This window comes from Myotis nattereri (assembly GCF_964212035.1).
Source record: "Myotis nattereri genome assembly, chromosome: 5".
NCBI lineage: Eukaryota > Metazoa > Chordata > Mammalia > Chiroptera > Vespertilionidae > Myotis > Myotis nattereri.
In genome coordinates, this window is record NC_138080.1 from 27,481,705 (window position 1) to 27,495,418 (window position 13,714).

The 13,714-nt window shown below is 41.2% G+C and overlaps 1 protein-coding gene across 1 annotated transcript in view; it reads right to left on the reverse strand.

Moving 5' to 3' along the window:
* LOC308520337 (putative adhesion G protein-coupled receptor E4P) overlaps window positions 1-13,714 on the reverse strand; it is a gene marked incomplete at both ends in the record, with an annotated part of 50,001 nt that overhangs the window by 1,527 nt on the left and 34,760 nt on the right. Inside the window, 6 exons of the mRNA XM_081092825.1 lie at window positions 1,884-1,979; window positions 5,542-5,722; window positions 6,838-6,929; window positions 7,512-7,578; window positions 9,803-10,038; window positions 11,933-12,127. Coding sequence (XP_080948951.1) covers window positions 1,884-1,979; window positions 5,542-5,722; window positions 6,838-6,929; window positions 7,512-7,578; window positions 9,803-10,038; window positions 11,933-12,127 — 867 coding nt within the window. The remainder of the gene's footprint in view (window positions 1-1,883; window positions 1,980-5,541; window positions 5,723-6,837; window positions 6,930-7,511; window positions 7,579-9,802; window positions 10,039-11,932; window positions 12,128-13,714) is intronic.

Sequence of the window (13,714 nt, forward strand, 5' to 3'; positions counted from 1 at the left end):
GTTTTCTTTACTCATCCTTAAACAGGCAATTTAGATACAACAAATTAAGTTGATGGGCCAGGCACTGCTACAGACAAAAGGAAAACTATAGTAGCCCAAACTATGAAACTTACAGAGGTAGAGACTGACTAAAAGCAAACACTTTGGTGTCTTTAAAATAAATAACATATAATGAGATACAGGTGTTCAGAGAATTAAAATAGAATGCAGTGACAGAGAGTGCGACTATCATAGAGTGAGTGGTTAGGAAAACTTCTCTGAGAAGGTGACATTTCAGCTGAAGTTCGAACATTAATGAGACAACCTGGGAGGATGAATGGGAAGGGCAGGGGTCCTCAAACTTTTTAAACAGGGGACCAGTTCACTGTCCCTCAGACCATTGGAGGGCCGGACTATAGTTTAAAAAAAAACTATGAACAAATTCCTATGCACACTGCACATATCGTATTTTGAAGTAAAAAAACAAAACGGGAACAAATACAATATTTGTATTTGCATGTGGCCCGCGGGCCGTAGTTTGAGGACCCCTGGGCTAGAGGAATCAGCTTGTGCAAAGGCCCAGAGGCAGGGATGAGCCTGGGAAGTTCAGGGAACTGAAAAGCAGCCAACACAGGTGAATAGGGGTGTTGGGCCAATTTTAAGTGATGATGGGAGGTTCAGTTTGATTCTAAGTGTGATGGGAAGGCAGCGATTTAAGTAGAGGAGTAAAATAATCTGATTTATATATTTCATGCCACTCTGGCTGCTATATAGAGAATGGGAAAGGGAATGGGGGAGAAGAGAGGGAGAGAGAGAGAGAGAGAGAGAGAGAGAGAGAGAGAGAGAGAGAGAGAGAAATTTTAGGGTGAACTTTTAGAGTGACATATTAAGGGTCAGATTTGACCACTTAGGTAGCCACCTCCCTGTGTGTGTGTGACATGGATAAAACTTACCCCATATTTTTCCTGTACTCCACCCATAGGAATGTCATAGAAATAGTGACAATGATAGGAAATAAGTAAAGAGTGCTACAATGTTATAGCAATAGAAAATAATTGAAGAGTGTTATAGGAAATGTAGAAAAATTATTTTGTGTGAAATATTTATGTGAAATATTAAAGCGCACAGGAATGACCACTCTGGCCAAGCCTTAGCTGCACCATATAGAGAAGACCATAGCTGAATGCTCCCCTTAGGAATGACGTGTGTAAACCTGATAGACACCTTCTGAGTGACACTGTAGCTGATAACCAGCCTGTACTCTGATTAACACTTTTGTAATGACGTATGTTACTGATAGCCACCTGGACTGCCGTGGGTCAGGACAGGCTTAAAAACGGGTCCCCAGACATCGATCATCTTTTTGATCCTTGCTCCATGCTGCCTTGCTCCATGTCAGAGGGCAGAAGAACGGCCAAACCTCTTCCCGCTGACTCGACCCAACCAGACGGCCAGCCACCCAAAGACGGATCCACCGCTGCCCGCAGAGGACGCCACTCTTTCCTGGGGATCCCGTTAAGTCTGAGCCCACGGCACCAGGAACCTTGTGAATAATAAAGTGTGCTGTGTGATTTGCAGCTGCATATTTTTGTGTGGTGTAATTCCTCCGGCAGTCTTAACTATATTAATATAAAATCAGATAATAATGCCTACCCTCGGTCCTGCTTGCTTAGAGTAGTCCCTTTGCTAGCAACTACTTAATGTCGGAACACCTGCACGGTTAAGTTTATCTCAAGGGACGCCTTGGATAAAACCCCACATACTCTACTCAGACATTCAGCTTCACAATGCAGGAACCTAATGCAATTTCTCTTTTCTTTCAGATCAAGAAACAAGGATGTTCACGGCAACACGAGACGTGGGGTTCAGACAAGTGCACGGCGTGGCAGAGAAGCTGGTCTTACCACTTTGGTGTGGGTAGTAGAGGCAGAGACCTCAGTGCTTTCGGTTTCAACTCCTTTCTGCACCCCACTAAGCCATTTCTTGTATTCCATTCGCACCTGTAAGTTTGAGGAATATAGAGGATTGTGTTACATCCAGAGCTTGGTTGTAACAAGCTAGCCACTGCTCTCTACAGCTCTCTCATTGGTTTTCTGTATAGTCTTGACCAAACCCATATTGATTTCTTTTAAGTATATTCTTATTTATTTCAGAGAGGAAGGGAGAGGGAGAGAGAGAAACATCAATGTTGAGAGATCCCCTACTGGGGATCTAGCCTACAACCTGGGCATGTGCCCTGACTGGGAATGGAACTATGATCTCCTGGTTCATAGGCCGACACTCAACCACTGAGTCACACCAGCTGGGCTGATTTTTAATTTACATTTTACTCTCCTCAGTTGTAGAAAAGGTGTTTACTAAATGTCAAGTACCATAAGGACTCTACATGGTGATAATAATGAAAGTGATGATGGTGATGGTGATAAAGGTGATGATGATAAAAAGGGTAATGATGAAAATAATGAAGGTAGTGATGATGATGGTGACTATGATGATGGTAGTGATAATGAAAGTGAATATAATCATGTTAGTGATGGTGATGATGGTAATGATGATAGCAAAGATAATGATGGTGGTGGTGTGATTATGGTGTAAATCAGGGGTCCTCAAACTTTTTAAACAGGGGCCAGTTCATTGTCCCTCAGACAGTTGGAGGGCCGGACTATAGTTTAAAAAAAAACTATGAACAAATTCCTATGCACACTGCACATATCTTATTTTGAAGTAAAAAAACAAAACGGGAACAAATACAATATTTGTATTTGCATGTGGCCCGCGGGCTGTAGTTTGAGGACCCCTGGTGTAAATGATGATGATGGTAATGAAGATTAAATGGTGGTGATGGTGACAATAATGATGATAGTAAAGGTAATGATGGTGGTGATTATAAGGACAGAAAAAGGCCGTTCCTTTTCTTTGCTGTGGCCTTCCACAACTTATGAGAAGCACCTGGTAATTAAACCCCAAGATTGTTGGCTCCTCTGACTTAAACAGTTCTTCTGTTCAAACTACTCTAAAGCTACTCTAAAGACTACATTCTTGCATCCCCCTCCTCCCTGCTGTTTTCATAACCCAGGGATAATTCACACCAAGGAACCTCTAGTTAGTAGAAAGTTTCCTTCCAAGCTTCTTTTGAATTCTTCATAACTTTTGTTCTACACATGTTTTACAGGCTTGGGGAAAATTGATAAGACATCTCCTTAGGACATCTGCTGGACTGTGTTCTGGAAAGCAAACTAACTTTTCAAGACAACCCCCCTGGTATCTGCTCAACTTCAACACAAACCTCCTCCCTTCCTTGTTGCTTAGCAACAAACAGCCACTGCTTAAAAGAGCAGACCACCCTTTCTTCCCTGCCCTGTATTGACTAGCAATACTTGACCCTTTCCTCTCTTGGAGAGTAAAATAAATTTCCTCTCTGCAAATCTTCTTTCAGTTGTGAATTCTTTCACAGCCCAAGTCACCAGCCAAACTCTAACAGTGATTATGATGATGAAAGGCACCATGTATTGAAAACTAGTTGTGTTTAATGTACTTACATACAATATATCATTTAACCCCTACATAAATCCAATCAGTAAATGACTTCTTGTCCCCACTCCCCATTAAAGATGAAGAAGTTGAGACTCTTGGAGGTATATTACCTTGCATAAGGTCAGACAACCAGCACTCAGAACCTTGTCATTCTTACTCCAGAGACCTGATACTAAGCCACCCAAAGTGATTCCACAAATTGTCTTCCTTTAACCTCTTCAACAGATTATAAAAAAGACATCTGAATATTCAATACTCAACATTAATTTGCCAAAACACTTTAATTGTATTTTATTTCTTCTGTGTGTAAAGAGTACCAAGCATTAAGAAGGCACTAACAGCCTAGCCTGCGTGGCTCAGTGGTTGAGTGTCAACCTATGAACCAGAAGGTCAAGGTTCGATTCCCAGTCAGAGCTCAATCCCTAGTGTGGGGTGTGCAGGAGGCAACTGATCAATGACTTTTCTCTTATCATTGATGTTTCTATCCATCTCTCTGAAATCAATATTAACAGACAAAAGAGAAATTAATGAACCGTTAAGATGTCTTTTTATCACTTGCATCTTTTTTTTAATATATTTTATTGATTTCTTACAGAAAGGAAGGGAGAGGGATAGAGAGTTAGAAACATCGATGAGAGAGAAACATCTATCAGCCTCCTCCTGCACACTCCCCACTGGGGATGTGCCCGCAACCAGGGTACATGTCCTTGACTGGAATCGAACCCAGGACCCTTGAGTCCACAGTCTGATGCTCTATCCACTGAGCCAAACCAGTCAGGGCATCATTTGCATCTTAATTGCTGGCAGTTCCACTCACTAGCAAAGAAAGAAAAAGCCAGGAAAGCCATACTCAATCTACTATAAAGAGTAAAATTATAATAATGCCCTCCACTGAGAACTTGGTATACACCAAGGTTGTTACTAGGAGATTGTTACTGAATTATCTCATTTAATTATCAGCCCTATGAGGTAGGTACTGCCACATTTTTGGATGAGAAAAACGCAGCTCAGAGAGGGAAGCAGCCTGCCCAAGGTCACACAGCAACCCACTCATTGGAAAAACTGGGATTAAACTAAAATCTGAGTTTACTAGTATCATAGATTTTGCCAAATATTACAGTGCTCTCCATGCAGTGCACTTCACTACAGGAGAATTACTCATCCTCTCTCTTGTGAGTTCAGGTTTGGCCATGTGACTTGCTTTGGCCAATGAAAGAGATCACTGTGCCATGATCACTTTCCCTTTGCCATGAGAACACTGATGTTCTACATAGGGGCTGCCCCCTCAGCATACATCCTCAAATGAAGATAATGTAGTTCATGGAGCTATGTAGCATAGCAAGAAATAAATCTTATTGTGAACGAGGGGAGGGAGGCTATTTGTTACTGTAGCATAATCTACCTTATCCTGACTGATAACATGTTCTGCTGTGAACTGGTTTGTGTCCTTTACCCCCCAAATTCATATGTTAAAGCTCTAGCCCAACAATGAGAGCCAGTGGCCATCATTGCCTTGGTAGGTGACCACTGATGGTTATTTGGAGATGTGGCCTTTATGGAAGTAATTAAGACTAAATCAGGTCATAAGGAGAGAGCCCTGATCCAATAGAGTTAGTGTCCTTATAAAAAGAAGCAGAAAAGCTCTCTCGAAATCTCTCACCCATTGAGGACACAGAAAGGAGGTGGCCACTTGCAAGCCAACTAGGAGGCTCTCACCAGAGCCTGACATTAGTTGCACTTATCTCAGAATTCCAGCCTCCAGAATTCTGAGGAGATAAATTCCTGCTGTCTAAGCCACACGGCCGCTGTTTTTTATGGCTGCCTGAGCAGATGACTGTATGTTCTTAAGAGACATGCTCAAATGATCAACGTTAAGAGGCCAAATGAAACCCAGAGCACATGGCAAACCCAAGCAGCACCTAAACCTTCTTCCCAGAATCAAGGCAACCCCAAAATATAAAAGGTCAGAAGAGGACAAGAAATGAATAGCCGTTTAATAAAACTCGGAGACAAAGTAATTAACTTTACCTGGCGATTAAGGAGACAGTGTACCACAAAAAGCAAAACCCCCTGCAGGACATTGATGATGGTGAACATGTAGGCAATGACTAATCCGATTGTCTTCCCAACTTCATCAACCATAAAAAATCCAAGGCCCCAAGAACAGCCCAGGGTAAACAGTTGAGCAATGGCTTTAAATGTCATGACTCTGAAAAGGAAAAAGAGTAATAATTACTACCATTTATCAGGGACGCACTGCTTGTTGGGCACTGTACTCGATGCCTTGGGTGCATCACCATCTTTAAACTTCATAACAACCTTGGGTGGCTAAGCAGCTTTCACAAAGGCACGTAGCTTAAGGATGAGGCAGAACCCATGTTTTCAATTATTGCCTCTGAGAATAACACTTTCTCCCACTCTTGGAAATGATTTCCCTGCGAAGTCTCTTACTTGGACTTATTGGAAGATTTGTGGAAAGTGCATTCTAGAAATTTCTATTCCAAAAAGTGGATGATGAAGATATCATGACTTTAGAACATTACACGGTGTTGGATTTCTTCAAACAAAAATTGTGTCTAGAATGAGTTGTTGATGGCCATAGGCTAGGCAAGCTGGTGTGTGTGTGTGTGTGGAGATATGGAGAAACACCAAGAAGGCTGACATTCCAGCCCTCCAGGATCAAAGAAACTGAAGCTGAGATGTTAGGTTAATTTCATACGTACATGAGATCGAAGGCAAGATCTGAAGTTGGACAGAAATTCCTTTAAGTTTTGTCCACATGACTCACCAATGCAAGGTTTGTACACACTCTTGGGTACGCTGAATAGTTTGTTCCTCTTATCAGGGGGGATATTAGTAGTGCCCACCACAGAGGGTGGTGTCATGAGCATTCAATGAACTAATCTTGGTAAGTGCCCAACACCTACCAGGTTCCTAGTTAATATTAGCTATTGTCATCAGTATTTTTAATAATTTAGGTCAGCACCAATGAGAATTGAGTTTTTACAACCAAGGAGAATGGAATCCAAAAGTGGTTGAACTTTCAGGGTGAAAAGGTAATGTTGATAGTCTTGGCATTAATTTTATATGAAGAGTGAGCTACACAAATGAGGCACCCAATGAATATTTACTGAATAAAGAGATGAGGGAGTACATGAAATCACCTGAAAATTATAGTTTTTACTTCTTCTATAAGTTGTCCCTTATGTATTCTTAATCTAGTGCCAGGAAATGTTACATCACATTTTTGTATAGGTTTTTCTCTCCCAGGCAGAATTGTCTTGTAGGAAAATCTGGAAAACAGTGATTCTGGTAACTTCTTACCTGGTGTCCTGAATGGTGGAAACTTCTTTATTGAGGGAGGAAAGTTTGCTTCTCAAAATCCACAGAATTTGGAAGTAGAACACCAAGTTTATCTGTGGAAGCAACATGGGAATTTTACTTGAAATTTCCTTTTGAGGCCATGTCATGCAACCCAACTTGAGATGAACCTAAGACTCTTTTCCCAAAAGATACAGGCTTCATAAGGATGGTGTAGACACATGCTCTGGTGTAACCAGCACACAGTATAGAACCTGTGGCACTTAGTGCTTGATCACAGTGACTATATAATTTATCATTCAAACCAGGACACGTTGAAAGCGAAAAAGTGCGGTTAATATTTATACCAGGATAATGGATGTAAATGAAAGTTCCTAACCAACAGAAAAACATGTTACTCTATGCAGAGTAGACACTTGCTAAATATTTGTTGAATAAACGAATGTAGAATTTTTAAAAGAATGCCTGGTAGAGGGTTATATTATATCAAAGCAACCAGTGAGCGAGGCAGAAGCCAGGGAAAGACACAGACAGTATTTCCAGTAAGAGAGGGCTGATCAATTAAGTTATATTTCCTTATCTTTATCTCATTTCCCCTTTAACAAATAACAAACACTCTCTATGCTTGGCCAACCCAGGGCAGGCACCCCAATATATAACCATCAGTGGTCACCTACCAAGATAATGATGGCCACTGGCCCCATGAAGCTCCAGATGAACCCTTTATCAATCTTGAGCCAGCAGCTGTTGAGAGAAAGATAAGGATTCCCCACTTATTTCTCAGAAGAGAAAGTATGTACTTCAGGCTCCTCTCACAAGACCTGAGCAGTGCCAGAAGCTGTTGAGTTCAGACTTGGATTTTAGATGGAATCAGACCCGAGTCTCCATCTGATACAGGCGATATGTTCTGAGTTTCAGTTTTCCCAGGTGTAAAGTGGTGCCAACAGAAGTATTTTAAAAATTTAAATGATCACTGTGACTATCTACAAAGCCTTGAAGTCAGGTTGGGGCAGTTTTGTGACTTTATTCCTCTCCTTCAACGTTGTGTTAACTATTCCAGGCCTTGCTACATAAATATTAGGACCAGTTTGTCAAACGTCCAAAAAATAAAATGCATGGTGAACCTATAGATCAAGTTGGAAAGAACTAACTTCGTCTTGACAGTATGCAGTCTTACCACCCATGAATATGGACTCTCTCTCCACTTATTTGAGCCTTCTCTGATTTCTTTCATCATTTTCCTCATATAGATCTTGTAGGAAATATGAAATGAGGTCATGTGTACACAGTTTTTGGATACACTTCCTGGCAGAGTTAAGGCTCAGTAAAGGTAGGTATCCTAATAACAGTGAGTACTACAATAATAAGTGTTATAATAAGAAAGAGTAAAAATAATTTTGTCATTTCAAGAGTGTTATACAATGAGAATCATATGGAAAGTAACCTTTGGTAGTGGTTACACCTCTATATAAAATTGTACAGAACTAAACACACAAAGGAGTACAAGTAAAACCTGAGAAGTATGAATATGACCCATGGATTGCTTCAGTGTCAGTGTTCTGGGTGTGACCAGGAAGCTTTTGGAGGTGTGCATATGCTTGTTACCTTGATTGTGGTGATGGTGTCAGAGTGTGTGCATGTGTCCAAACTCACAAACATGTATTCATTAAATATGTATAATTTTCTGTATATCAATTACATCTCAATAAAGTTGTAAAACAGGAATAAAAATAATAATGTAAATGTAGTTATTAAAACTACCATAAGTCCTGACTGGTTTGGCTCAGTGGATAGAGCGTCAGCCTGTGTACGGAAGGGTCCCAGGTTCGATTCCAGTCAAGGGCATGTACCTTGGTTGCGGGCACATCCCCTGTAGGGAGTGTGCAGGAGGCAGCTGAATCGATGTTTCTCTCTCTCTCATCGATGTTTCTAACTCTGTATCCCTCTCCCTTTCTCTCTGTAAAAAAAGTCAATAAAATATATTTTTTTAAAAAAACTACCATAAGACTCTGTATGCTGTCATGGCTTATGTTAGCAATGGTAGTATAACTTATTCTGAAAGGGAACCTGGCAGTACAGAACTGGCAAAGATATCAAGCAATCGCCAACACTCATTGGTCAGAAAAGCTCCCACTCTTAGTTCTGTTCCAAGGGTTGCAAAACTATGACCCATGGGCCAAATTCAGTCTACCCCTTGTTTTTATAAATAAAGTTTTATTCAAGCACTGCCATACCCAGTCATTTACATATTGTCTATGACTTGGCTGCTTTCATACCACAAGGGCAATACTGAGTCATTGCCACAGAGACCACATGGCCTGCAAAGATAAAAATGTTACCATCTGGCCCTTTATAGAAAATTTGCCAACTCCCATCTACCCTACCATCTCCAGAACCATTCTGGCAGGACATCGGGATCAAGCTGGAGATGAGGCATTCTCTGACTTCAAGATGGACAGCCTCCTACATGTTTTTTGTTTGTTTGTTTGTTTGTTTGTTTGTTTTAGCACATGCATACCTACTTCCTACCCTAAGCCCCATTGCCAAAATACTAACTTCTTCAACAAACTTTGCAAGGCTTTACAAACTTCTTTAGTGAGGCAGCAAAACATGGCTGTTAAAAATACTGCTTTGGGAATTCTGACTTCCTTGCTTTCAGATATGACCTTGAGAGCGTTTATTAGATGCACTAAAGCCCTGCTGTCCTGTGCATAACATGACAAGCAATGCCAGCCCCATGGGAAGAGTAGATGAGGGTCTGCAGATAGAAAGCACTACCGCTGACATAGCACAGGGCTTTGAGATTTGTCGTTATCGTTATTCTTTACATTCTATCTTTCAGAATCCTACAGATCATAAAACCCACAGACTTTTAATGTGGGGTCATCGGTTTGCTCTCTTGCCCCTGAATTTCATGAAGTTGTATTATGGCTACCACTTCTGCCATAAACGCTATCATCATGCTTACTGAGTGTATGTTCCATAATTTTTGTGCCCTGCTATTGCAGACACAGCCACAATCAGAGCTGGAATCCCATAGCCTGCAGGGTACATGAATCTCTTCTTGAACCTGCCCGCACTGGCGTAGTTGGCCACCTTGAGGTTCCTGACAGTGAGGAAGAGATGCAGTCCTTCGAGGAGCATCCAGGTAAAGGAGGCCAAGTAGAGGTAATGCAGTACCCCTGCGATGATGGAACACAGCACCTGGAAGGGAGAGAAGAGTTAGGAATGTGCCGATGTTGTCTGTACCTGATTATATCCTCAGCACTTATCGTTTCCTGGATGCTGACTGAAATTTTAATTCCAGCACCTTTGACACTTTGGCTGGGGCAACACATTTTCTGGAGGCTTTCGCTGGCCATGGAAGTCTGCTTGTCCCATGCATGGGGCAGGCCAGAAGCACCAAGGGATGAATGCCATTAGAGCAGACCTCAAATCCATGACATATGAGTATTGGTATAGAAATGCTCCATTGCTCTTGCCCTGTGGGAGGCTGTGATGGTTAATTTTATCCATCATTTTTGGGTGTGTTTGTGAGGGTGTTTCTGGAAGAGATTAGCATTTGAATCAGTAGCTAAGTAATAAAGATTGCCCTCACCAAGAAGGCATCATCCAATCCATGAAGAGCCTGAATAGAAGAAAAAGGAACAGGAAAAGAGAATCCACTCTCTCTTCTTGAGCTGAGATGTCCATCTTCTTTACCCCTTGGACATTGGCAGTCATGGTTCCAATGAAATGTTATTTACAAAATAACAGAATTAGCCTGTGCACTGTAGTTAGCCAACTTCTGCCCGTTTTGAACTAAGGAAACTAAGGCCCAGGAAGTTAAAATTTCTCCCAAGATCACAAAGCTAATAAAAAACAAAAATGTAGGCCGAAACCGGTTTGGCTCAGTGGATAGAGCGTCGGTCTGTGGACTGAAGGGTCCCAGGTTCGATTCCGGTCAAGGGCATGTACCTGGGTTGCGGGCACATCCCCAGTGGGAGATGTGCAGGAGGCAGCTGATCGATGTTTCTCTCTCATCGATGTTTCTAACTCTCTATCTCTCTCCCTTCCTCTCTGTAAAAAATCAATAAAATATATTTTAAAAAAAAAAGATGTATTTGAAACTCAAACAGTCTGCGGAGATCACGCTTACTGTTAACCATAGCACTTTCCTGCCTTTTGTGGGGGTGTGGGGGGTGGGGAATAGTGCTTTCAGAAGTTTCTGGTAGTGTGATCATAGTCTTTAGGGTTGAAAGGAGCCTTGGAGAACATCTGCTACTAATTCTTCCTGGATGTGATGATATGATCATGATCATGATCATGACAAAAATAAAAGCTAGCATTGTCCTCTGGTTGATTAATCCAGACTCTACATTCTATCTTGCTAGAGCCCTATGCTGATGCCCTTGTTTTAGGGAGAAAGATTAAAAAGGGGAAGTCACTTCGACAAGATCGTGTAGTGAGTAGGATGAAGAGTCGAGATATAACTGCTGGTTGTGTGGTAAAGACACTGTCCACCAAAAATGCAAGCCCCCCTCCACCCCTCAATTCTAGAATATAGATTTGTCTCTAAGAAATTACTCCCCAGCCAGAGACTATATTTCCCAGCATGCCTTGCAGTTAGGTGTGACCATGGAATGTGAGAGGAAGTGATATGTACCACTTCCTGAGGTGGCCCATATAAACCTCCCTCGTGGGACTCCACCATGCTCTTTTCTCCTTTCAGTTGGCTAAAATGAATGATCTTGAAACCACATATGAGCCAGAAGGGCCTCTCTCAGCCTGAAATTAGAGGATAGACACCCTTCAAACATGTTTGCTCACCCTCTACAGATACATACAGGTAAAGTAAACTACTCTTGTGATAAGCCACCGATTTTTGGAGTTAATTTGTTACAGCAGCTATTGTAAACCGGTCTAATACCATCAGTCTGACTCTCATTTTGCTCAATGCCCATCAGAAAGTATGGGTTTTATCAAAATTATACAGGAAGAGAACTGAAATCGGGACTCTTGCATTTCCCCCCAGGTGATTATTGTCTCTCTTCCAGTCTTTCCTCAAGACAAGATGATAGATTTGATTATTACAAGGATATTTGATTAAATTACCTACCTCAGGCTCCGTTTGATCAATCCCAGTGAGGAAGAGGAGGTGGGCCAGGAAGAGGCAGATGCAGAGCTGCAGGTGGAGGGTGGTGCTGAGGTTCTGGATGGGTCGGCACAAGAGGAAAGTGAGGGCTGCCAGGAGGAGACACAGCAGAGACAGGCTCAGTCCCACGTAGGTGATCACAGTCAGAATGGGATCTGCCTAGGAGCCACCAAAGGAGGGACCTGTTATAGTTTCCAACTCTGTAGTTACGTTCCTGATGGAGAGTCAGATGGGCTTCCTAGCTCAGGCCCTCAGGTGAATGAGTGAACCTCTTTGAGATTTGCTGTTCTCATCTTCAAAATAGGGGCATATATAAGAACAGAGAGGCATCGATGTGAGAGAGACACATCAATTGATTGCCTCCTGCACATACCCCCACTGGGGCCGGGACCAGGGATTGAACCTGTAACCCCAGTACATACCCTTGACCGGGAATCAAACACATGAACATTCGGTGTAGAAGCTGATGCTATAACCCGTGAGCACATCAGCCAGGGCTAGTTAGACTTTTTTTAAACTTTTGTTACATATAGTTATTTTTAAAATAGACATATAGTTATTACAATATTACTGATATATTCCCTATGTTATACTTTATATACCTATTAACTATTTTGTAACTGCCAATTTATAGTAATCCCTTCACCCAACCCTCAATCCCCCTCCCATCTGGCATCTCTCAGTCTGCCCACTGTATCTATGAATTTGTTTCTGTTTTGTTTGGTCATTAATTTTGTTCTTTAGATTTTACATATAAATGAAATCATATAGTGTTTGTCTTTCTCTATCTAACTTATTTCATTTAGCATAATAGCCCCTAGGTCCATCCTTGTCACAAATGGTAAAATTTCATTCTATTTTATGGCCGAGTAATATTCCATTGTATATATGCACCACATCTTCTTTATATAGTTATCTACTGATGAGCTCTTAGGTTGCATCCATATCTTGGCTATTGTAAATAATGTTGTAATGAATATAAGCATGCATATGTCTCTTTCAAGTAGTGTTTTGGGCATATTTTGAAATATACCCAGAGGCGGAATTGCTGAATTATAAAGTAGTTCTATTTTTAATTTTTTGAGGAATTGCCATACTATTTTCCTAATGGCTGCACCAATTTGCATCCCCACCAATAGTGCACAAGGATTCCCTTTTTTCCATATCCTTACCAATGCTTATTATTTGTTCATTTATTGATGATGGCCATTCTCACAGGCATGAGGTGATATCTCATTGTGATTTTTAATTTGCATTTCTCTGATGATTAGTGATGTTGAGCATCTTTTCATATGTCTATTGACTATCTGTATGACTTCTGTGGAGAATTATCTATTGACTATTTCACACCAATCCCATCTGGCTGAAAATTTTCTGTTGAGAAATCAGCTGACATTCTTATGGGAGCTTCCTTGTAGGTAAGTAACTGCTTTTCTCTTGCTTCTTTTAAGATTCTCTTTGTCTTTATCCTTTGCCATTTTAATTTTGACATGTCTTGATGTAGACTGCTTTGACTTCATTTTGTTTAGAACTCTTTGCACTTCCTGGATTTGTATGTCCTCAAATAGACCCTCAATCCCTTGCTCTCTTTCTTCTCCTTCTGGTACCTCTATGATGCAAATCTTGCTAAACTGAAGTCATCCCAGTATAGTCCCTTAAACTATACTCATATTTTTAATTATTTTTTTTCTTTTTGCTGTTCCAATTGGGTGTTTTCTGCTACCTACCTTGTCTTCCAAATTGCTG